This window comes from Crocodylus siamensis, chromosome 4 (genome assembly GCF_052110815.1).
Source record: "Crocodylus siamensis isolate JL-2025a chromosome 4, ASM5211081v1, whole genome shotgun sequence".
Classification (NCBI taxonomy): domain Eukaryota; kingdom Metazoa; phylum Chordata; order Crocodylia; family Crocodylidae; genus Crocodylus; species Crocodylus siamensis.
In genome coordinates, this window is record NC_143398.1 from 154,866,929 (window position 1) to 154,892,010 (window position 25,082).

Below are 25,082 nucleotides of genomic sequence, written 5' to 3' on the forward strand. Positions count from 1 at the left end.
TAACTCACTCTGTGGCTGGAGACTCCAATAAAGAACAGGCGCATATAAAGAGCAGGTAGGAAAAAAACAGCAAGCTACCAGACTGCAGAGAAGGATACTCTGAGGAGGGAGGGCAGATGCAAAAGATCAGAGCTGCCCTGGTGGAAGTCAGTTTGGCCCCTCTCAATGACAACAGAGCTGAGCTTAGGCTCACAGGTAGGCAACACAAGCCCATTTGGTAGGATGTTAAAAAGATCTTACCATTCAAGGTGTGGAGAGAAATCCTTCCCCCTTCCTCCACTAAATACTCACAGACTGGGGGGAATATATGTGAACATGAGAGAGGGAATCCTCCAGTGGAGGCAGTGGTGACTTTCCACCCCTTGAAAAACATTCAGGGAAAAATAAACCCATCCCAAGCAAGAACACCATGCAGTACTTTATTGATGTCACAATACATGTGGCTGTCCAGAGACAGGATACTGGCATGTAAATTGGTACAGACAGGGCTGTTACTACCACTGGGGTGGGTCCTACACCACAGCCCTCCCTCTTGCCTTGGTACATGGGGAGTAGATGCAGAAGAGAGGCATCTGCCCTCCTACTTTGCAGCTGAGGCAGGAGAGGAGAGTGGGCAGCAGGTAGCAGTTTGGCCTAGGCACTTTGGGCTCAATCCAAGCACCATGAAATGGGCAGAGCAGAGGCTTTGCTGGTTTCAGGGGTGCAGGGTCAGCCCCCCTATCTTCCTCCTGCATCCTGGTGCAGCAGGAAGCAGAGGGCAGCCACTTCCACACCCCACTGTCAGCAATGCCATAAAATCAAGACTGAGAAGGGATGGAGCCTACTGGGAAGCACAGTGTCCCCTGAGGGCCAGAATGGACAGATGCAAGAGAGAGATCCCCTCAGCTGGCTGCTCCCAAACAGTTCTTCTCCTCCACCATAGCTAACTCTACACCTCTGTGACTTTCTGCTGGGGGCACACAGTCAGCCTGGCACTGCATTCTGCCTCCCCCACATCATTGAGAGCCCTGCACACATACTGTCCCGCATCCTCTGCAGTGAGCTCCAAGATGGTTAGGGAGCAGCTCCCATTCTCCTCATAAGCAACACGCAGATGAGGGGACTCCTGGATAGGAACATCACCCTGCAGCCATGTCACTTCTGGGTCAGGGAAACCTGCAAAGGAAGAAGGGAGAACTGACAAGCCAGAGACGGGCCACATCCCCCAGGAGGTTTCTCTGACCTTACAAGGGACACCTGTGCAATGGGTGAAGGGCCACATGAATCCATCATGTCCAGGGTTAGACCTAGGGCCCCTCTACACCTGCAGGTAAAAGTTGCAATGGGATCTAATGTGCAATCCACATAATCATACCTCCTGCCATGCAACATGTATATGACAGGAGGTGCGATTGTGGGATCATGCATTAGATCCCATTGCACCTTATTGCAGGTGCAGGGGGAGCTCAATCCTGGGTTCCCACTGTAGCAACAAGAACCAAGCTCCTGCAGGTTGGAGCCCCCTCAGCTGAAGGCCTCTGAGCTACACGAGTGCTTCATGCACCCCCTCAGCTGGGAGATGCAGCTGCTGTGATCTCCCAGCCCCTAAGTTTCATGTGCCCCCAGGGCTGGGAGACCACTACAGACACCATCCCCCAGCTCCAGGGGTTTCCATGCACCCCTCAGGCTGGGAGACCACAGCTGCTGCAGTCTTCTAGCCTTGGGGGTGCAGGAAGTCCCTGAGGCTGGAAGATGGCAGCAGCTGTGATCTCCCACCCCTGGGACTAGGAGATTGTAACCATGATCCTGGTACCAGAAGCTGGGTCCCAGGACCAGGAGGTGTGCTGCAAGGATCCAGCTGGGGCTGAGAGTCCCATAGTTTCAGAACTCCCAGCACTGTCTGGGCACGGTGCACCCCTGCGGCTGACAGGGCTCCCAGTCCCAGGGGAGACCCTGCTACATGCGCTAATTAAAGCTTGATAGTAACCAGTTATAAAGTCAGTACACATTTTTGATGTCTAGCTTTCTCTCTCGTTGGAGCTTTATATCACGGTAAGTTCTTTGCACATGTAGCCGATCGAAGCAACTGCACAATTAACCAGAAAACTGTGTGATACCTGTAAGGTGTAGCAGGGCCCTTAGGCCCCTGATCCCCAGGCAGGAGCACAGCACATACACCACCAGGCCGGGTCTCACTTCAGTGCAGCAAGAGCGCCACCTACTGGCCAGCAGCACCCCTTCCTGGAGCTCCAAGGTAGCTCAGCTGTCTCTCCACCTGGTAGTGGACCTTTAGGTGTTAAGGGCCAGTGCTGGTAGGCCTACTGGCTGCAGAGCGAGAGTGCATGACTAGGTACTTGGCTTTCAAAATCTGCACAAAACTCCACTTGTTGCCATGCATGGAATAAGGACAGTTTAGGCCCTCGCTGTACAGCCACCTCTTGTATCCAGAAGAAGCTGCCTCCTACAGACCAGCTTGCCAGGGTCACTCCAGCATGAACAGAACAAGGCAAGGTCAAGCATGCCTGCACCCCCGCTCCTCCTTCTCCAGTGGCCAACAAAAAGTCTTGCAGGGTGTCAGGGGAACTTACTTTCAATATGACACTGGAAGCAGGCACTGCTGCCTTCCACCTCCACCAGGTCCTGCAGTGACTCCAAGAAGTGGGGCTCCTGTTTGATCTGCAGCTTCTGGAGAGCAAAGACCTCCCCTTTCTCCTGGCTGTGGTCCAGCTCTGGGGAGGGAGAAAGGGAAGGGTAGGGTGGGGGAGAAAGTAGCAATATTTCAGTATGCAAAGATCAGGATTTTACTGCAGACACATGTTTCCAAAACAGAATAAATATTAATCACAGGGCACATTAAGCACTGGTCAAATGAAAGGTCTCAAAATGCAACTAAGTTGAGTTTCATCACTACATCCACATTTCTAGTAGGGTTCCTCAATGATCAATTCTTGCCCCTCCTCTGCTTAAAACATTTTTATCTGTGATCTAGAATACAACTTAAAAATCATCCCTGATCAAGCTAGCAAGTGACACAAAGACTGGACCATGTCAAATAGTGAAGGGGTAGGTCAGATATAGAAGAACTGGAACCACTGGCACCCAGCTTACCAAAATTAACAGTAAGTATTTCAGTAAGATCATATAAAAGGTTATAATCTAGAATTAGAGAACACCAGAGATTCCCTACAAAATGGGAATGGGGGGGAGGGGAAGAGGGCTATGGAAAGGACATGAGGGTCACTGTGCTGATCAACTGAACATAACCTCCTAGTGCAATACTGCAGCCCCAAAGGCTAATATGATCTTTGCACATATTAATGGGGGGGAGGGGCTTAAAAAAATCAAGCATAATCAGGTAGGTTCTGTGATGCTTGTACGGGGAATTGATGAAGCTACTACGTCATGTCCAGTTCACTTGTCCCCAATTCAAGAAGGATATTGTTCAATTAGAGAGAATTCAGTGAACAACCAGGAGGTATATTGGGAAAGCTGTGGTATAGTAACTTGAGGATCTTGATCTATTCAGCTAAACAAGGAGAAAATTAAGGGGTGATATGACTGGTCTATAAGTACCTAGAATAGAAGTTTGATAATGGAAGTTTAACAGCAAAAGTAATTCACCATTGTAACAGCCTACCTATGGGTGTAGCAGATTCTTAGATGACTGGACAATCTGTAAACAGTCAGGTCAGACCAGGCCAGTTCTGCTACCATTATGATAGTAGATGGTACTATCTGTAGCTGTCAATGCCAAGAGCTGGGTGGTGGGAAATAGTCTAACAACCTCTACGGTGCAAATGGTTTTGGGTGGAGGAGCAACCTAGAGGATGCTGGTAGTCCTTACCCCTGGCGGAGGGTGGACTGGGCTTTCCAACCTTGGTTGGCCACCAGTCTAGAAGTGGAGCCCTGAAAGGTGGATGAATTGAAGATCTTCTCCATACCAGCAGCTCCTGCAGCCAAGCTGGCTCCAAATATATTGTCTTCCGCCTTTCATTTTGGATCAAACAGCTAGGCCAAGAGGGGAACATTGATATATGGGCAACTAAAGGATCTCCATATAAACTGCCCAGGCCATTGCAGCCAAAATCGAATGGAGGGGATACTCTATCTTTGCTACTTGCATGAGCACTACACAGAAGGGGGTAGTCACAGGTTATAAGCTCAACTCAGCTGGTGTAGAGTAGAGTACCATCGGTGACCTTCATCAGTGGGAGGAATCAGTTGTGTTCTATTGGTCAGCTACTGTCCACCTTAAGCTGGGCAGCCCTCAGCAGTAAGGTGCTGCTATGGTCTGCCTGCCTCATTTGGTGCGTAGGGCTAAACCAAAAGTCAAAAAACAGATGGCAAACCAAGTACCGGGCAACATGAAAAGAAACCTTAAAACTTTCTGGCTGGGAAGCTGAATGTCAGGACCATGTGTCCTGGCATGAATGACAATTTACAGGTGATAGACAATGTCCTAAAGACCGCACTGATTGATCGAGAGCTGTAAAAACTTAACATCAACTTTGCAGCCTTGCAGGAGACAAGATTGGCCAACTCTGGCTCTATTCATGAGGCCAACTACAACTTTTCCTGGGAAGGTAGGAATGCAGAAGATACTTGCCTACATGAGGTCAGATTTGCAGTTTGCAACAGGTTGGTCAAAACCACTGAGAACCTCACTGGAACATCAGGTCATGTCATCTCACTCCAACTACAGTCAACTGATGGTTAACACCATTAGTGCCTATGAATCAACTCTGTAGGAATGTTCAAATGATAAAGATAACTTCTACGATGCTCTGCACCAAGTCATTAAGCACCCACCATCCAGCAAGAGGCTTCTCCTCCTACGGGACTTTAATGTTTGAGTAAGCACAGATCATGACTCTTGGCCACCTGCCTGGGACATTATGACGTTAGGAAAATGAATAAAAATGGCCAACATCTTCTTGAACTTTGCACCTTAAAACACCTGTGTACGACTAACATTTACTTTGCAGGAAAAAAGCATCAAAAAGTATCACAGAGGCACCCACAATCTGGCTGCTGGCATCAATCAGACCTCGTGATTACCAGGAGGAAAGACTTGCCCAGTGTACTACACACCCACACTTATCACAGGGCAGAGTGTGATACAGACCACTCCCTTACTGGTCACAAAGTGAAAGTGATACCAAAGAAGCTGCATAGAGCCAAGCATAAAAGTCAATCAAGAATTATCATACACAGCACAAAAGTCCAAAGCAAGTGCTTCGACTTTCAAAGGACCTATGAGCTAGCTATGTCTACGAAAGCAACAGCTGAAAATGCAGAAGGAACTTGGAGTGGACCAAGAGCAGTCACTGAAGAAACAGCCACAGGAGTATTTGGGGAAAAAAATAAACTGTCAAATAAAGACTGGTTTGATTCACACTCAGAAGACATGCTACTACTTGCTTAAGCCAAGAACATAGCCTACCTGAAACACAACCAGAATCCAACAGAAAGTTCCACGGAGAAGCTGAAGCATGCCAGGGCAATGGTACAGAAAACAGACACTGCTCAAACCAGTACTGGACTAACTTACATCAAGAGATACAGCTTGCCTCAGCCACAGGAAACTTGCAATTTATATATAATGGCCTGAAGAAAGCTCTTGGTCCAACTTGTACCATCTACACTTTTCTCAGAGCCTGATGAAGGGACTTTGATCCCAAAAGCTTGCAGAAAAGGACAATTTTCTTGACATTTTCCAGTTGGTCTAATAAAAAGGTATCATTTTGGAACCAAGAGTTCTAGTTTTTTGTATATCTCTTGGTCCAACTGTCACTAAAGTCACCCCCTTCAAGTCTCAAGGTGGCAAAGTAAAAATCACTGACAACAATAAGCAGATGTCATGCTGGGTTGAATATTAATTTTGAGCTTTACTTCCATAAAACAAACATTTCAGAAAAGGCACTGGATCAGCTTCCAACTTTAAGTGTACTGGCACAGCTACACAAAGACACTACAACTGAAGAACTTAGCAAAGCCATTGACTCTCTAGCAAGCAGAAAAACACCAGGGGAGGATAGCATCCCAGCTGACGTTCTAAAGTGCAGGATGGCCAGTCTGCTACCATACCTTCATCAACTCTTAGTGTGCTGCTGGAAGGGAGGTCAAGTACCCCAGGACAAGCATGACGCTAACATCATCACTCTCTACAAGAATAAGGGAGACAAGGGTGATTCCAATAACTATAGGGTCATGTCTCTCCGCAGCATCACAGGCAAGGCTTTTGCCAGAGTCATCCTGAAACACTTGCAACAACTTGCTGGCTGCATCTACCTGGAATCACAGTGTGGATTCAGAGAGGGGAGATCAGCAGCGGTTATGATATTCTCCTTATGCCAAGAAAAATGCAGAGAACAAAATAAGCCACTGTACATGGCATTTGTTGACCTGATGAAAGCCTTTGACACGGTCAGCAAAGCAGGTTTGTTCAAGGTCCTGGTAAAGATTGGGTGCCCCCTGACATTACTCAGCATGATATGCTCCTTCCATGAAAACACGCAGGCCACAGTTCAGTTTGATGGATCAACCTCTGACAGGTTTGAGATGAAGAATGGAGTGAAGCAGGGACATGTTCCGACACCAACACTTTTTGGGATCTTCTGCTGCACTACACTTTTGAAAGCTTGAAGGAAGGCATATTTTTCTTCACACAAGATCAGATGGCAAACTCTACAATCTATCCCACCTAAGGGCCAAGACAAAAAAGTGAAGCACATACTTATTAGGGAACCCTTTTTTGCTGACTCACCACTTATGAAGAAGGCCAACTACAAATATTCATGAATTGCTTCTCCCATGCTTGGAGGATGTCTGCCCTAACCATCAAGAAGACTGGTCCTAGGACAGGGAGTTTGCCAGTCCCCATCTATCAGCCTTGGCAACACAGCTCTCAAGGCAGTGAACAAGATCTGCTACCTTGGATCCACAGTGAGTGACAATGTATCACTGGATGAAGAGGTAAATGTGCACATTGGAAAGGCTGCTACCACTTTTAGTAAGCTCTCCAAACAAGTCTAGAACAATGCAAAACTCACAATCAAAACTAAGCTGCTTATGTACAAAGCCTGCATCCTCAGTGTCCTTATGTAAAGCAGTGAGTCATGGTCAACATATACATACCAAGAAAAGAAGCTAAACAGCTTCCACCTATGTTGCTTATGACGCATCCTTGACATCAGTTGGCAAGACAGAATCACCAACATAGAGTTCATCACCAAAGCTAACCTGCCAACCACCACTGCATCACTCAAACAGTGGCACCTACGCTGGCTTGGCCATCTTTGCAGGATGGAAGATGGCCACATCCTGAAGGACATCCTATATGGGCAAATTGCAGGTGGAAAGAGAAAAGTAGGGTGCCCAAAACTGCGCTTCAGAAGACGTCTGCAAGCAGGACATGAATGCTTTTGGAATCAACCCAAAAGCCTTTAGGAATTGAATCCCTTTGGGAGGCCTTAAGACGAGACAGAAAAAAGTGGCGCTGTCTTCTCAATCATGGAGTCCAACATCATGACAAGAAACAGTTATCTGAATTACAACAGAAACGTGACTGAAGGAAACAGCCTGTCAGTACTGTAGCCCTTAATGCCATGTATACCTGTAACCACTGTGGCAAGACCTGCACATCTAACTTTGGTCTCTAACACTGGTCTCTACAGCCACAAGAGAAAATGTACCACCAGTCGGTAGAATAGCTGCTATATCCACCATCACTTGCTGATGAATGGATGCCATGGACAATTTCTAAATCATGATTGGCTAATTCTCTACAAGTTGCAATCTAGCTCAAATTGAATGGATTCAGAGATTTCCTATGGCTAACATGAAAGATCAGACTAAATGGTCACACTTATCTGGCCTGTAACCTATGAGTTTATGGAAAAGGAGTACTGTACTGGCCCACATATTTAACTGTGAGATTTAAAAAAGGAATGTGATGCTCTTGAAGATACTATAGATCAAAAGCATCTCCTCCATAAGACAGCATAAATTTGGTCCCTTTTGGCCTCACAATATAAAACTTGACAAGTGAAGTTGTGGGCAGCTACACAGCTCCTCATCTTGCCTCTCCAGACAGGACATCAGCCTCTGTTGCCAAGATGGTCCAGAACCTGTTCAGGTTCTCAGTCAAAACTAGGTGCCTGACAAGCAAGAACTACTAAAGCACTTTCTCTCTGCTCTAGCCAGCCATGCAAAGGCCAGATGTAGACTTGTCTTTAATGATCCCTGCATCAAGGGCCTCCAAGCACTGTGATGCTAAGCTAAGTAGAAGTGGGGAAAAAGTGCTAGATTTTGCAAAACATCCAGACAGGTCTGCAGGCAACAGGTCTCTTGCAAAGGAGCACAGCAAGACATAGAAGTCTGTCACCACAGTGCTCCTCAGTTGATATTGCATTGACCTTAGGACCTGATGGAAAAAGGTGTAGCCAAAGGCCCTGGCCTGGTAGGTTTTGGTAAGAATTAAACACAGGTTAATAGCCTGGGCCATTACCTCCTTTGTCCTGGGCATCAGGGTCAGTCACTTTGCAATCCAGCCTGTGGGATAGCAGGGAGAATCTCTTCAATGCCAGCACAGCTTTGCCTGTTTTCTGGAGGGAAAAGAAAAGAGGCAGCAAAGATTTCTAGAGAAGAAATCCTAAGCACAAGCAGTACCCCACCCCTGGCTGGGCCATAGCACTGGAGGCTCAACCCAGTAGAGAACAGCTCAGCAGCGAACAGCTGCCTGGCTTCCTTGCTGCATTTCATGGCAGTGGGAGGAGATCTTTTGAAGCTTCTTCTCAGCCACAGGACCTCACACCCCTCAAGGTGTTGGGGCTTAAAGCCTACTTTATGGAAGTGGGAGACTCCTCCCCAGCTTGCTCCTGAGGCCATGTGGCTGAGGGCAGGTGAATCTTGAGGGCATCTGAACCCCAAGCCTCCGGGGTTCATATAGGATGCCTGCCAAAAGACGTTGGAAACATCTGAAGTCCCTGGTGGGGGTGGAGGATGTTTGCCACTTGTAGGGCCACTTATGGTTCTGGACCGACTCATGGATTTGGACTTGATTTGGCTTGGAACATGAAAAATTTCCTTACAAAACAAAACCCTCCAACAACCCCAAACAAAACAAAAAACAAAAAAACCAGGGCCTCGGGCAAGGCACAGGCTCTCAGACAGGCATCAGGAGCAGGTCCCAGTCATACCTGCCACTTCTGGCGGGCCAGGAACTGCTTCATCCTCTCCTTGGACAGCGTCTTTGTGGCACTCGGTGCTATTTGCTTCAGCCAGGGGTGTGCCAGGGCCTTGTCGCTGGAGAGGCGGCAGCTGGGGGTGAACAGAGTGGCTGGTTAATCCAGTCCCATAGTTCAGCATGGCCAGCACTGACTATCGCTCACATTGGGGATGAGAGTGACTGGAGCAGCAGGTCCAGGCATAGGTTTATAGCCTGCAGGTCTAGCAAGCCCCCCTCTGGCTGGCTCCAGGCATGGAAAGCAAAACTGCTTAGGTTTGGCTTGGGGAGGTACTAAATGGAGGATAAGGAGATGGCAATGCCTGCCACTTCATACCCACAGCTTCTGCTCCCCACCCCGTCAAGGCATACTGCTATCCCAGAGTCTCCCTGAGGAATAGCTTTATCATCCAGGATCATGCCCCTGCAAACTCCTGAGACTCATGCTCTCCACCCAGGCTTTCAGCCACCTCCCCACATCCTTCTGCACGTCCCCCACCAGCATCCCCACTTAATTGTCTCACCTTCTTCAGACAGGATGGCCCTTCAGAAGAAGCTCCCCTATGCAGAGTCACAGCCTTTAGGCTCCACATTTAATGCTCCCCAGAGAGCTCTATCCAATGACTTCAACAACTGCCTGAATGAGTGCCCTCACTCCCAGCACTCTGCCTTTCTCTGCAACCCTAAAAGGCTCAGTCAGGCTTCCCTCCCACAGAACTGGCCCTCCTTACCGGCTGTCCTTCTGCAGTAGCTGGCTGATAAACTCCTTGGCCTGCTCAGAGATCTCTGAGAAGGTCTCCTCATCAAACTCCCACCGAGCAGCTGTGATGTTGTTCAGCGTCTCCATGTCACTGCTCCCCTGGAAGGGGGAGTCCCCACTCAGCCTGGGACAGCAAGAGAAGAGGCCATTATTCACTCAGATGAGACCTGCACTTCCCCTCTGAAAGCTGCTGATGGGAAGGCCACTCACAGGATGTAGCAGATCACGCCAATGCTCCACATGTCTGTAGTGAATCCCACAGGCTCAAAGGAAACCACTTCTGGGGCCATGAACTCTGGGGTCCCGTGTAGCACCTTGACAGGACTGTTTGGATCTGAAGGGACAAGATGGGAACAATGGGGATGACATGGCACCCTACTTGTGAAGGCACTAGCAAAAGCAAAGGGCCAGCAGAGCTTCCCACTGCACCTATCTCTCTGGAATCCCCTTTGGCAATGCATGGTCAATACCCTGCTATTTGTAGGGCAGCAATATCTGGAGGCCACACTCAAGATCAGAGCTCCATTATACTTGATGGTGAACACCTTAACATCAACTTTAACTCAGACCTAGACAGCAAATTGTCCAGACTGGGCCAAGGCCAGAAACAGAGGCTCAACATGCCCAATCCACTAGTCACAGCAGGGCAAACCCTTGGCTTCTCTACACACAGATTCAGAGGCCCCAAGCAATTGCTGCTACAGCAGGTGCTTCACACTCTGCAGAGCCAGACCCAGCAGGATGCCCACAGTGGAGACTCGCACACCAGCCAGGGCAGGGGTTTAAGCTGGCTCTTGCTTTAGCCCTTTCCCAACTCCTCACATGCTGCAGTTAGCAGTAGAGACATCTGTTTTCTGGCTCCAGTGAAGCACTGGCTGACACACATGCACTGCTGAACAGGGATGAATACAAGACCAAAATGAAGGTTAAGCACACTGCAGGGCTGTTTTAACTGACTTGGGGCCTCTGTCCCATAAACTGTGGCAGGGGCATTAGCATCAGCTCCAGCATTAGTGAGGGGGGACCTCCCATCCCCACAGGATGAGCTTTTCCCAATGGGGCTCCTCTTACCCACCCAGTTTCCGTGCCAGGCCAAAATCAATGATTTTGACCCAATGGCTGCTCCTGCTGACACACACAATGTTCTCAGGTTTGAGGTCCAGGTGAACGATGCTCTGATGGTGGACATACTGGATCCCCTCCAGGATCTGCCTCATGTACTGGACACTGGTGGGCTCTGTGTGCTCAAAGTCATCATCCAAGATCCTTTCAAACAGCTCCCCACCCACGATGCTGCCAGGAAGCAAGGGGGAGTCATGGAGCATCACTCCCTGATGAATTCACTCCTGCATCCAAGGCAGCACTGGCCCAACCCCCAGCTACCCTGACAAGAAGCCAAAAGTAGAGGACATAGGAGAGAGCTACGGACTCAGCACCCTGGGGTCAGAGTGCAACTCAGAAGGCCAGCTGGGTGCTTCTGCTTAAGTCCAGACCAAACCCAAATGGGTGGGAAACCCCTCTGTCTGCCTGCTAAGTGCTGGATGCTGTTCGCCTAGGCACCAATGCTACCCTCCTTGAGGTACTCCCATAAGAGCATACAATAGTGTGTAATATCCTCCCACCCTGCACAGGGCAGCAAATGGTTAGTCTGGGGCTGCTCTAATCCAGTCCTCCTTGGCCCTCACTCACTATTCCATCACCATCACCAGCTCGGCCCGGCTCTGGAAGGCTGCAAGGCACTGCACCAGTCTGGGGTGATGTAGCAGGTTCATCAGCTCCACCTCCTTGCAGGCTGCCTGTTTCTCCTTGGCCGTCCGTGTCCGGAAGTACTTCCCTGCCCGGATCTTCCCAGTGGCCTTCTCCTGAAGCTTGTAAACCATTCCAAATTTTCCACTAAGGAAGAGAAAGCAGAAGGGAACAGGGCAAGGAGAAGGGAAGGAGAGCACTGGGCATAGCCTCCTGCTAAGCAGGGCATCTTGCACACTCAGACAGCTGGTCTGGTTTCATCAGGGAGGCTGGGGCATCCCAGGCCAGCTCCCAGATAGTCCAGCAGCCCCAATATTTAAAGTAAGCAGGATTTAGGAGCACTAATAATCTAGTCAGCAGGAACAGATCACTACCAGCTCCTAAAAGAACTAGCTGCAATGGTTCAGGCTTAATACTTAAGAGGAAGGCAGCACACATTTAAGTGGATGACAGACAGGACTGGGCTGCAACGAGTACAGAGGTGTCTTGTATGGAGGCTGCTGGACACTAGCAGACCCTGTGATTCTCTCTGGCTCCCACTCTCAGCTTAGGCTGCTCACATGAGTAGGTATAAAAGCATGCACTATACTACACTTGTGTGAGTAAGGAAGTCCCCCTCTTCCCCAAGGCGCAAGAGGCCTATCTGAGTAGCAGGACACTTCCAGGCATAGTCAGTCACAACTTTGCAGAGAGGTTGGCTATTGACTTACGCTCCAAGCTTTTCAAGCTGCAAATAGACGTCAGAAACATCCTCCTTGTTGTTTATGGTAACATGGCAACATTCAAAAACCTTGTTTTCACCTGTGGGAAGACGTACACAGGGTAGCCGTCAGGGGTGATCCACCACAAGTTATAGCCCACAGACATTTCCAGGAATCAGTGGAATAATGTACACTGTTAAAGGTACTGCCAAGGGAGCCAACCTGTCTGAAGCATCACTCCAGCAATACAATTAGTGCACACCTGCACTAGCCAAGTACTGGTGTGGTATCTGGACATACAAACAAATCTCCAAAAGTCAAATGGGAAGAGGATGGAGAACAGGTCCCAAGATCCAGCCAGGGTCAAGTGGCTTAAAGCTTTGGCCAGAGCCATCCAGTGGTATAGAGAGGGAACCCAGAAGACTGGAAAAGAACCAGAAAGGGGCTGTGAGAAGTCAGTGCTATAGTTGTAAATGTTATGTCAAAGTGAAGGAAATAGGGGAGTTGGGTTGAGAGCTGGAGAGGAAGCAGGTTGGGGGAGGGGAACAACTCTGGGAGAAAGTCCATAAAAAGCTACAATAACTTATGATGGTCAGGGTTCTTTAGGAACAGTATGAAAAGGAAACAAAGAGAGAGATTGGAATGAGTCTGAACAAAAAGAGGCACCGAGACAGTCCAGGGACTGCATTAATAAAGGAAGAGGGAAATGGAATTAGAAGTTAATGGACCAAATTGATGAGTTGGAAATTAGACCTCACTGGTAAATAAAACGAGGGACAGGATGTTTTCATCCCTGTCCCTGTGAGGTTCCCAGAGACAGACCAAGGACCAGAAGGGTAGACAGGAGTCCTGAGGGTTCCCTGGGGAAAGCCTGAGGCAAAGCAGAGTCTCCATCCTTCAGCAACAAGTCTCAATCATTAAGGGGTCCAGACTGGTCTAATGGGGAGGGCACCTAGCCTCCACCACTGGCCCATAGAGAAACCCAGCCTAAAACACATGAGACTGCATTATTTTTCATCCCCCAACCCCCATTATCTTCTTCCTGTCCTCATTATTTTCTCAGCTTTTTAGCAGACTTCAAGGCCAGCTGTGCTGTGCAAGTCCAGCACAGAAGGGTTGGCAACACAGACCTGCCCAACCTCAGAAGGAGCCATGAACAACAGAAACTGGACATGTGATGTCTTAGTTCAAGGAAGTAGTCAGGAGCACAGAGAAAGAGGTCTCTGAGCCTAAGAGACCTATCTCTGACCAAAGATCTGCCTTGTATCCCTAGAACCACCAAAGGCCATATTCCTCGCTCCCACCATCCCAGCACTTCTTTCTTATCTGCAGTAGTTTTGCCTGTAGCTATTAGAACAACATCTCCCTGCAGGCAACTTGAAATTTAACATGAAAACTAACTCTTCCTTCCCATTGGAAAAGGACAGTTTGGCAAAACAAGACTTTCAGATGTATTTGCTCCAAAAAATAAAAATGAAGAGACTTTGATGCATTTGTTTTCTGGAGCTGCCCTGTTTCACATGCCGTGTGCCTTGTATTTACTTGGTTTTCTTTTGATTAAGATAATCAAGATCTCCCACCATCTTTCTACTGTGTTTGCCATGAAACTAAGCAGGTCATGATCTCAGCACTCAACCCATGAAGCACACTTCACAGCTGAGCGTTGTTCATGTGACTCTGTTACTGTACACCTTTGGCTCCCAGAGCCCATTTATTCCACTCTGCTTAATATGGACAAGGTTGTCCATGTGGGGCTCACCTGCTGAGCACTGGGGACCAAATTTGCACTGTCAGTACAGGACTCAATACAATGGGCATAGCAGCAGTCTTAGTAATGGGCAAAGGAGTTAAGTTGGAGCAAGAGGATGAGAGGTAATATCTGGAGGCAGGACAGCAGGGGCCAGGGAGACAGTTGCAGGGATTTGAGAACAAAGAGAAGCCAGGACAAACTGGCTCAAGGTGTCATGGGAGGGCATGCAGTTAGAACTGCTTAGCTGCATATGTCACCAGCTCTGTGCAGCAAGCAGCTAAGGGAGCTTTTGTTAGCCCAGGCAGGGGGAGGCCTGGATCTTTCTAGCTAGTGGCCCAGTGCTTCATTTCCACTGGTCCTGTGAAGCTCTGCTGTGGAATGTGTCACTGGGACAGCAGTGATGTCCCAGGCACCTGCAGTGATGTTTCAATAACACTAAAAAGAATTTGTTTCTATTTTGGTCTTCTAAAACACTAAGACTGATCCTGCCTACCCTGATGGGATTGGGGTCCTGGTCTGCACTTGACTCTGCCTCCCCTCACATGAACAGTCAACAGTCCCCACTCGCTGAAGGCATCACCCATACTCAAAGGCTCCGAAAAACTGACTTCCATTTAGGAGCAGGCTGTCCCACCCAGCCAAAGCTGACTCAGCTGATCATGATCAGCCACTACCTTCTGCTCGAGACATCACCACGGCTCCCAACTCCTCGCTGGGGGCGCCGATCCCGTGAGCGTTGGTGGCAGTAGGACCCTGGGGTCTCCAGGCAACCCCGCACCTGATAGGAGGTACCAAGGCAGGACTCGGTCAGCGACAGTGTGCACCACTCTGACCCCCCGACTCACTGGGCCTCCATCACGTATGCTTGGACTGTGCTGCCTCTGTTGTAACACAGGCCAGACCAGGACAGGGCAAGTGACTCGGCTTGCAGGGCAGAGATGTAGGGCGTCCCAGAGGGTGGCTGGGGACAGTCTGAAATACACAGGGGAAGGAAGGATGTTACTGGAGCAGGACAGAAGCATGGGGCCAGGGAGACAGAACATGGACAGGTGAAGGCCAGGAGAAACCAAGTGTCAATAGCTGACATCTCTCACCTCATGCCACCCAGGAGACCAAGCTCTCTTGTACATAGGAGTTGCTCATTCATACCTTGTGGCCTGGGCTGGTGGGAGGCAAGTGGTAAAACAGACAAGAACTCCCCTTTAAATCAGGCCTGGCTCCCTCACTGCTCATCTACAAAAAGACCCTTGCACAAGCTGTGAAACTGCCCAGCACATGTCCACACCTGCAGTCATGCCAGTGGGGCACTATACACTGCCAGCTTGGAACAGGTCACTGGGCACAGGCATGAATAGCAACACCAAGCACCAGTGAACAGCCCCAGGCCCTCAGGGGAGATCCAGTCCTCCAGAATTGAATCAGTGCCTGCAGCACTGTACCTAGACTCCTAGCAGCCCCAGGCAAACTTTTAGTATTGGGTCCCACTTCACCAGAGACAATGATGATAATAACTAAAAAATTACCATTTTGGGGGCGCCTTTCTGTCAGGGTCTTGGGAGGCTGCCTGGTTCACCCATGCCTGTGTCCAGCCCTGACCACCTGTCTTCTTTCCCTGCAGAAGCACTTGAGGCCCCGGGACATCCTGATAACTGGAACTGATCATCTGGAGTGTCCAAGCAGCCAGCTCAGCACAGACCTTGGGGCTCAGCTGCTGCGACCTGGGCTTTACCCAAAACCCAACCTCAACTCTTTCAAGGGGCTGAACGAACTAGAGCAAGACAAATGAAGGGGACCCTTAGGAACATCTCTCAGGGGCTTCTCCCTGCCAGTTGGGCTCAAGCTGCACACCCAGGTGAGCAGCATGTATTTGTCCAGTGCTTTATCTACTAGGGCTGTGCAAAGCTTCAGGTGGCGATATGATTTGGAGGAGATTCGGCCTGATTCGGTGGCTGAATCTCCACGTCCGAATCGAATCAGGGGACCAATTTAAAGGTTCGAATCAAATCAAAACTCTCTGAATCTTCGGCGAAGATTTGGACAGCACTGATGATTCGGGCAGTCCTGGGTGGATGCAGCAGGCAGCTGCAGCCACTCCGAGATGGTATGTACTAGAGGCAGGGGAGGGGACCATGGGGGGATCCCTGCCAGCCCCACCTTCCCCTGCCTGCTCCCCTAGCCCCCCCGACACCCACCCACTCCCCCAGCCCGCCCATGGCAGCCTTGGGGGCTGGGGATCACCCCCCGCCAGCAGGAGCAGCAAGTCCCAGGGTTTCTTCAGAGCTCGCTCATGCAGGGCACCCATGAGGGGGCCCGGGGGGCTCATGCAGAGCTCCCCATGCAGCATGGGGCAGTGGGGAGCGCCTCCCGCCTGGCAGCACATGCTGAACTGGGACTTTTTTCCCCACCAAGTACTGGGAGCTGGGGTGGGCAGGGCAGCCATTGTCGGGCTGGGAGGGAGGTGGAAGATGGGCCTGGCCTGGCTGATGCGGAGATTTGGCTACTGCTGAATCTCTGAATCAGATTCAGTTGAACTGAATCAAGACAGTGATTCAGATCACGGACTCGAATCGCTGTCCCCTGAATCCGAAGTGAATATTAGCTGCTTCGCACAGCCCTAAAGTTCATTGCCAGTCCAGTCATCCACCAGCACATAGCAGCTAGCATCAGCCATGCACATGTCCCAGATGGACAGTTTGTGCTCTCAGTCTCTGTGGTTTTCAGGGAGATTCTGGAGGCACCAGTGACCTGTCAGACACATAGAGGAAAGACGAGGTCTTGGTGCTCAGGTGTCCCACCTTATAGCACCAGTGCCACTCACAGCACCAAATGTTCCGTCGCAGCTTCTCCAGAGAGTCACAATCCCCCATCTAGGTTCCAAAATGTTGCAAGCAAGCCCAGATTTGTGTCAATGCCAGAAGTAGCTGCAGTGCTGGGAGGGGGAAGCATAGAACAGGGTGATTCTGCCTTACTCAAGGTCACACAGGGGGCTTATGGCAGAACCAGGGAGCAAACCCCACTCTCCCAAGCCTCAGCTGTGCTTACAGGATCGGCCAGTCTGTCATCAGTGCACCGCAGAGGCAAGACTGGCAGAAGCCCCCGGACCCAGGTTATCAATGAAGGGAAGCTATGTCAATACCATGGGTGGGCCCAGTTCAGAAATGAGAATTTACTGGACTTCAGCATCTGTCTTTTTGGGGAAATGGCATTTGATGAATAAAAAACCAACCCTCAGGACAGCAGGAAGTGTGAGGCATGGCCTGGAACAATCCAAGGATGAGCAGCAGTGTCTTTCAGCCCAAAGCAGTTAAAGATAAATCCTTGCCTTCTTGTTCCCAGTCCCACACTCATGTTTTGGGAGGGAAACCTCCATGCCTGTGCTGCATTTGGTGGGAAAGAGCTAAGCTGATTCCAGGACTTCCAGAGTATTGCGAGTTGTGTGGGCACAGCTGCAGCATGCCAAGTAGATGGCTCTAGGGACAGGCTGCTAGATTAGGACTCAGAGGACCTGGTTTCTATTTCTGGTCCTACATCACTGGCAGAGCAAGCCACTGCTCTTCTATGCCTCAGTTTTTCCCGTCCCTAAAAGAAGAGGATGATAATGACCTCCCTAGCAATGGACTCTGAGATCTTTGCAGAGACTTGCCACTGACTGTTAAATTATTGTTAGAAGAGAAAACCTTTAAACCAGCAATTCTCAGATAGGGTGCCATGGCCTCCTGGGGTGTGTTGAGATCATTTCAAGGGTGCCTCACAATGTTAGCACTGGTAGTTGTACAAACATGATTCACGAGATACACCCAGAACGCTGAGATTAGGGGGCCGGTGCACACATCCTCAGGAGGCCTCAAATGCCTCTAGTATGGGAAACACAAACGCTCGTAGTATGGGAAACAAGCAGGAGGAACTTACCCTCCTGCTAGCTGACACCAACCCAGACATAGTGGGGCTCACAGAAACGTGGTGGGACCCAACACACAACTGGGTGGTGAATATCAAGAGCTATAGGCTGTACAGGAGGGACAGGACAGGGAGGAAAGGTGGGTGCATGGCGCTCTACCTTAAGGAGGAATACACATCCTCATCAGGTAGCACAGGGTCAGAGGAGGGGCACTCTGAAGTGCTCTGGGTTAAAATACAAGGCAGTCAAGGGGAAAGAGACTTAACGGTGGGGGTCTACTACAGACCACCGAACCAAGGGGAAGAGCTAAACCAGGAATTCTTAAATCAGCTCATGGAGGTAGTTAGGTCAAAGGACGTGGTCACCACGGGGGACCTGAACTTTTCAGACATCTGCTGGGAAGAGCAGTCAGCCAGGTCTGACCGCTCACATAGGTTCCTAGCCAGAGTGCGGGACCTCCATCTAACCCAGGAGGTGCACAGCCCCACCAGGGGAGATGCCTTGTTGGACCTGGTGCTGGCCATGGATGACAACCTGGTGAGGGGGCTGCGGGTGCTCGACCCCCTGGGCGCCGGCGATCATTGCCTACTGGAATTCACCATCCAGTGCAAGGTGGCAAAGCCTGCAGCAAGGCAGCAAAGCCTGCAGCAAGGCAGCAGCCCTAGATTTCAGGAGGGTGGACTTCAGTGAGCTAAGGAGAATAGTTGGTGCTGGCTCCTACCTTGGGGGTCTTTAAGACAAGGCTTAACAGTCACCTTGCTGGGGTCGTTTGACCCCAGTACTCTTTCCTGCCGTGGCAGGGGGTCAGACTTGATGATCTGCTCAGGTCCCTTCCGACCCTACTAACTATGAAACTATGAATTTCAAACAGGAATCCATAGTGTTAAAACATTCTGACCTGTTGTGGTCTTCCAAATTCTTGGTAACAAAATACTTGCTCTAGTACTTTTTTGAAATCAAAAAACAAAGGAAACTAAGAGCCAGCATTTTCTGAGGGATGCCTCCAGTCTATAAAGGTTGAGAGCCATTGCTTTAGACCGTCAAGCAGACCCTCAAGCACCTCTGTTAGCCACAGGATGCAATCCAAGAACCAACCAGCCCTGTTGCTTTGCTTGAGAAGGGGTTTGCTCAGATTTCTGCACTACATACCAGCCTGGTCTCCTTCAGTGCAGCTGGAACAGGGATGAGTAACAAGTTCTGGCTTTCAAAGACAAGGAGTCTGAATCTCTGTTGTCCTGCACTTTGCACAACCCTTTCCTACAGCACAGAATCCATATCAGCATGGGGACTATTTGCATTGAGGCAAAGGGCAGCACACAGCAGGAGACAGCAAAGCTAAGAGATCAGCGCTGCCAAAGATCAGGAACCCAGAGATGACTCCCAGCCAGCCCCAGCCCCAGCCCCAGCTCCCTCCTACTTAGCTGAAACACAACCCAGGGACCACAGGTCCAAGCAGGGAGAGCAACACACTGGCCATCAGGGGACAGAGGTTCAAATCTCAGCAGTGCTGCCACCAGGCTCTGTGATGTTGGGGAAAACCCAGCCTCCTGAACCCTGGCACGTGCTCCTGAACAGGGAGCTGGCACTGCCTGCCCACCCTTGCAAAGCACCCTGAGGCCCCCCAAGAAAGAGCCCAAAGCAGTCTCACCCTACTCCTGCTGTAAAATCCAACTGACCTTCTGCTGAGGCAACCTGGGAAACACCCCTGGCTCTGCACAGCCAGGAGCTCACTCCTACTCATTAACTCCACCCTCCAGCTCCCTAACAATGACAAAAGTCACTAGCGTTTAATTAGGGCAATCAAGCTCCCCTTCCCTCTTGCAGCTGAGCCAGGCTGTGGAGCAGTCCCTGCCACCCCTCTAGAGGCAGGGAGCAGCAGAGCGCAAGCACTACCCCAAATCTGTCACTGATTCACCTTATGACCTTGGAGGAGGCACATTCCTGTCTCCATTCTGTCTCATCAACAAGGTAAAGCAAGTGCCTTTCCCCTGCCTGCCAGGTGGGTGCACAGTCTGGGCTGTTAACAGCTGTTGCACACACAGAGGATTATTGGCACAAAGTCTAGCCCAGGTGCCAGGACCACAGAAGGGAATGGGAGTCTTCCCAAAGACCCCACAGGGCTCTCAGTCAGGTGCTGGGTCACTGATTGAAATCACAGCAGCAGTGCCTTTGGACTGAGCACATGTAACCTTCTTGCCGGGCACTGTTTGGCACCAAGCAGGGCCAAGTCCAAATCCAATGAAATAGAACAGGATCATCTCACACAGGCACCCAGGGGAGCTAAAGCATCTCAGCTGGGCCTAATGATAAACACTGCTTCCCCATCTGCAAGCAATGAATCCTGGGGACCAGCAAGTGAGCCCCACCACTGGGGACAGACACAGATCTCAGTATGCCCAAAGCCTGGGATCCTGTTGGTATCAGGTGGCATGGTTCCACTTACATCAATGCAGCACCCAGGTTGATGCCAGCTCCTTGCAAACTGCCTGCCCCAACCCAAAATTATGGGGTTAAGAGGGCCCTGAGCCCTGGTCCCTGCCTGGGGCTGTATGGAGTTGATCTTCATTCAGCTAATGGGAACTGGAAGCTCTGTGTGTATGAGGTAGGTCCTCAGGATGTTCTTGCTGGTGCATCACTCTAGATCTTTTGCTCAGACCGTGTCTCTGGGCTCCTGACACCATGCTGGGTCTCTGCAGTGGGCCTGGCTCCTTCTCCTGGGATCATAGCCTCCCCACCATAGGAGCAGGGTTCACTCTAGGCCAGTGTTTCCTGAACTTTTCCTTATCATGACCCCTTCTATGGCCCCATTTCTTCAGCATGGCCCCTCACTCCCAACCCACAGCCCCCAACTCCCACAACCTCATCCACTGATGTTGCAACCCCATTTGGGATTGTGACCCATAGTTTGGGAACTGCTGCTTTATGTTCTCACTGGCTTCTGCAGCAGCTTCCATGGGGCTCATGGCTCAGGTGTGACTTACCTGAGGCGTTTATTCAGTGAAATACACATTCTGGGGCATGTATACCCTGTTGCAAAAGGGGTCCTCCCTCCTCACCTTCCCCAGCTGCAGGAGCTCAGCTCTGCCTGGGGGTTGGCCAGGTAGAGTTCAACCCCCTCCCCTGCCCCACAAGTTGAGCTGCCTGGGAAGGGCTGGGTGGGGGACAGTAGAAATGGAGTCCCTGCCTCCTAGAGGAGGGGATTAGGTGGCTGTGGGCTGCCCAGAAGCTGACACGGGTGCTTAGATAAAGACTCAGCAAGCAAGGGAAGGTGTAGTCTGGTGTATCCCAAGGTGCATTTACACAGCAGACACTGTCCCATTGCACCCTGCTCTGCTCTGCTACCCCAGAAACTGGACAGGCCACTGGACAAGTGTACAATACAAGTCGATGGGTCTGCACCAAAAACATAATCACCATGGGAGCTCAAGTCATCAGGGACACCTTTAGAGCACAAGGTCAAGACTTCCCGGAAGCCCTCCCTAAGGTGCCTCAGTCCCTTGATTGATACTCACTGGTCTAAATAGAAACGAGTCAGAGGGCAAACTGAAGCAGAGTTGCAGGTACAGACCGTGGTTCAAGCAGCTCTGCATCATGTCATGGGAAAGGGGAAAGAGGAGACGTCCTGGGTTTCTATGCCACTTCTACTTTGGTTTTTCTCACCGCTGCCCAACAGTGGCAGCCACGGTAAATTAGTGAGCTAAAAGCCCAAGGCCCAAGTCATCAAATAGGTCTACTCTGGGTTTGTGCCTTGGTGAAATAAAACATCATTTCTGAGAAGTCAGAGATAAAAGGGAGGTGTTCCTGGTAGCACAAGTCACAGCTGCGTATTCAGTGTGGGACAGAAAATGGCAGGAAAATAACGTGTTCTTCATTCCTTATGGGGCCAATTTAAAATCGGGCCCCCAAGGTGCTTGGTGCTGTCCAAACTTACAGTGGGAGATGGCCATGACCCTGTCAGTCTAAATACACAGTGAGTAGCAGGGGAAACTGAGGCACTGAAAGCGACTAGATGCACCCAATTTCTCTCAGCTGGTCCAAGGCAAAGCAGGGCCCTGCGTTGTTCCTCTAGCCCTGTTGTGCAGCCATGTCCGGGGCAGACACAGCTGCACGTCTGTATCATACACCAGGCGCTGCACAAGCAGCAGTCGAACGGACCATAAAATCACTGGTGATAGAGCTATGAAGTGACATGATTTGGGATTAGTGGAGAAAGCATGCAAGAAAATTACCCTCTTGACTCATGAACAGCAGTAAAATGGGAGAGAAAATAGGATTATAATAAATGGGGGGGGGGATTTGGTCTTAGTGAAACTGGCTTGTTGCAATATTGTCACCCACCAAATTCGCTTCACACAGACACAGATCGGTCCCTTATGGCGTGCGCTTAAACCAGTCCCTGTGAAGAATGTGCTTGGCACTGCTGATCCCAGAGGCTTAAAATGTCTTTTTGAGTCTCAGTGTAATCAAGTCACATCTAATGACACACAGGAGGGTAACAGAAAAGTACGTTTTAGTTGGTTTAAAAGAAGATATCAGATGTACACAAGGAACCTTGTTTTCTGGAGATCAGTGCATTTCAACACCCAAAATGAAACCCTGTTTCCCAGGTGGTGCATTAACCATTTTTGTTGCCCTCCACTGGGCTCTCTCCAACTTGTCCACATCCGTTCTGTAGTGGGGGCCCAAGACTGGACACAGCACTCGGGAGGCCACATCTGGAGTCCTGTGTCCAGTCTTGGGCCCCCACTACAGAACGGATGTGGACAAGTTGGAGAGAGCCCAGTGGAGGGCAACAAAAATGGTTGGGGGAACTGGGGGACATGACTTATGAGGAGAGGCTGAGGGAGCTGGGCTTATTTAGTCTAGAGAAGAGAAGACAAGGTGGGATTTGATAGCAGTCTTCGACTCCCTGCAGAGGGCTTGCAGAAGGGCTCTGGTGTTATGCTAGCCCATACCACTTACATTGACCCCCCTGGAGGGGGACTAAGCCACCCAGAAATGCCTGTCTGGGGCAGCCCTGGAGTCGGGTGGGGAAGCAGCTCCCAGGACCCACTTTGTGCAAAGGGAATGGCTCTTCTGCAGAGCCAGCGGGGAAGCACCATGTGCCCCTACCCCATAACCCCTCACCCAGTGGGTGATACTAGCAGGGCAGGAGCAGGACAAACCCTTGGATATAACTTGTGGGCCTTCCTCATCCATCTAACACCAGAGGCATCTCCCTGTTGATCCCACCACACGTAGGGTCCTCCCTTCCTGCCACAAGCTGTTGGCTCTGTTCCTTTTCCCCTGGGAACAGCTGCCCTGTCTGCCTCCTGCCTGGTTACATGGTTACATTGTGTGGGGGTGACATGACCCACGGGCCCGTTCCTATGAGGGGTGGTGGCCCCCAAGTGCTGCATCACCCCAGACCCACCCCAGACTCCTGGAGCCAGTCTCCGGAGGTGCTGAGCAGCCCCGGGTCCAAGTGAAGGCACTGCAGACCAGAGGTGCTTGGCCCTCCCGCAGATTGGGCCCCCCATTTCTCTGGCTGGGCTCCCAGATGTTGTGAATGCCACCACAGCCCCTGTCACTGCCACTGCTGCTCTGACCCCTTCTGTTCCCCTGGCACCTGGTTCAGGGAAGGGAAACTCTATGCCCCTGATGCCAACTCTCTCGGTGCCCCTCTTGCCCGTCCCCCGTGCTCCTGAGGACAGATGCCCACAGCATGCACTGAAACTCAGCAGAGCTGATTATCAATGTTTTAAAGATATGGCACTAAGTAGGGAGGAGCGCCAGGCCAATGCAGCAGCTTTCAAAGCTGAGAGGAAAGCCAAGATGGTAGGTGCCTCGTGTTGCTTCCCCTGTGCTAGTCAGTTTTGAGGCAGGGTCCCTGGTGCTGTGGGACAGGGTGGCCTTCTGCCAGGGCTGACCGTGTGGGGAGGGGCACCCCTGTCCATGCCCAGTGTGGGCTCCCCGTGGTAGGCATGCTGCAGGGCCACACGTGTCGCAGGCTGCTGTCCCGAGCATGGCCCATACAGACAGTGCCTGCCAGGGGAGCATTGTTCAGGCATCTGGCTCAGAGCAGAGCTGCCTCCTGCAGCTGCCCCGGGCAAGCCCACCCCAAAATCCAGGCAGGCCATGGAGAAGGTGGGCCACGGGCACAGGCTTTCCAGCTGCCCTCTCTCCTGCCCTTCTCCCTCTGCTGCCCCTTTGCCCCCAGTCTCCAAGTCCTCTTCTCCAAAAGGCTAAAAGGGAGGTGCACACCCAATGGCAGGGAGGGGCCATCACCAGGGAGGACTATACTGCAGTTCCTCCAGGCTGCAGGGGGGTGGTCAGGAAGGCCAAGGCGGAGATGGAACAGGGACTAGCTTCCCAGATCAAGGACAGCAAGAAGTCCTTTTTTAAATACATAGGGGGCAAAAAGAAGGTTCCAGGTAATGTGGGACCCCTGCAGGACACACTGGGAAATCTGGCCGTCACACCAGATGACAAAGCTAACCTATTTAATAACTTCTTTGCCTCCATTTTCCTGAGCAGGGACCGGATCAGCTCCCCCCACCGAGACCCCCTCAGGCCCCAGGAGAGGTGCACCCAGTCCAAGGGTCAGTGAGGATCTAGTCAGGGAACTTCTGGAGGGACAGGACGTATTTAAACCACCTGGTCTGGACAATCTCCACCCCCGAGTGCTGAGGGGATTAGCTGAGGTCATTGCAGGACCCCTGGCATGGTTGTACGAGCACTCATGGTGCTCTGGTGTGGTGCCAGAGGACTGGAAGAGGGCCAATGTGGTTCCCATCTTCAAAAAGGGGAGGAAGGAGGACCCGGGAAACTATAGGCCAGTCAGTCTTACCTCAATCCTGGGTAAGCTTTTTGAGAGAATTATCCTGGCGCATGTCCACGAGGGGCCAGCAGGGGAGGTTATGCTGAGGGGCAACCAACACGGGTTCATTAGAGGAAGGTCCCGTCAGACCAACCTTCTATGACCAGGTCACCAAATCCTTAGATGCAGGGGTAGCAGTAGACATAGTCTTCCTGGACTTTCA

The 25,082-nt window shown here is 50.8% G+C and overlaps 1 protein-coding gene across 1 annotated transcript in view; it reads right to left on the reverse strand.

Annotated features, from left to right (window-relative positions):
• Positions 1–422: 422 nt before the first annotated feature.
• Positions 423–25,082, reverse strand: part of LOC149866841 (myosin light chain kinase, smooth muscle-like) — a 33,821-nt gene continuing 9,161 nt past the window's right edge. Inside the window, exons 2-11 of the mRNA XM_090041178.1 lie at positions 14,837–15,134; positions 12,422–12,512; positions 11,655–11,858; positions 11,041–11,258; positions 10,176–10,299; positions 9,937–10,089; positions 9,180–9,300; positions 8,489–8,585; positions 2,568–2,708; positions 423–1,155 (exon numbers count right to left, since the gene is read on the reverse strand). Coding sequence (XP_089897304.1) covers positions 929–1,155; positions 2,568–2,708; positions 8,489–8,585; positions 9,180–9,300; positions 9,937–10,089; positions 10,176–10,299; positions 11,041–11,258; positions 11,655–11,858; positions 12,422–12,512; positions 14,837–14,852 — 1,392 coding nt within the window. The 5' untranslated portion in view covers positions 14,853–15,134 and the 3' untranslated portion in view covers positions 423–928. The remainder of the gene's footprint in view (positions 1,156–2,567; positions 2,709–8,488; positions 8,586–9,179; positions 9,301–9,936; positions 10,090–10,175; positions 10,300–11,040; positions 11,259–11,654; positions 11,859–12,421; positions 12,513–14,836; positions 15,135–25,082) is intronic.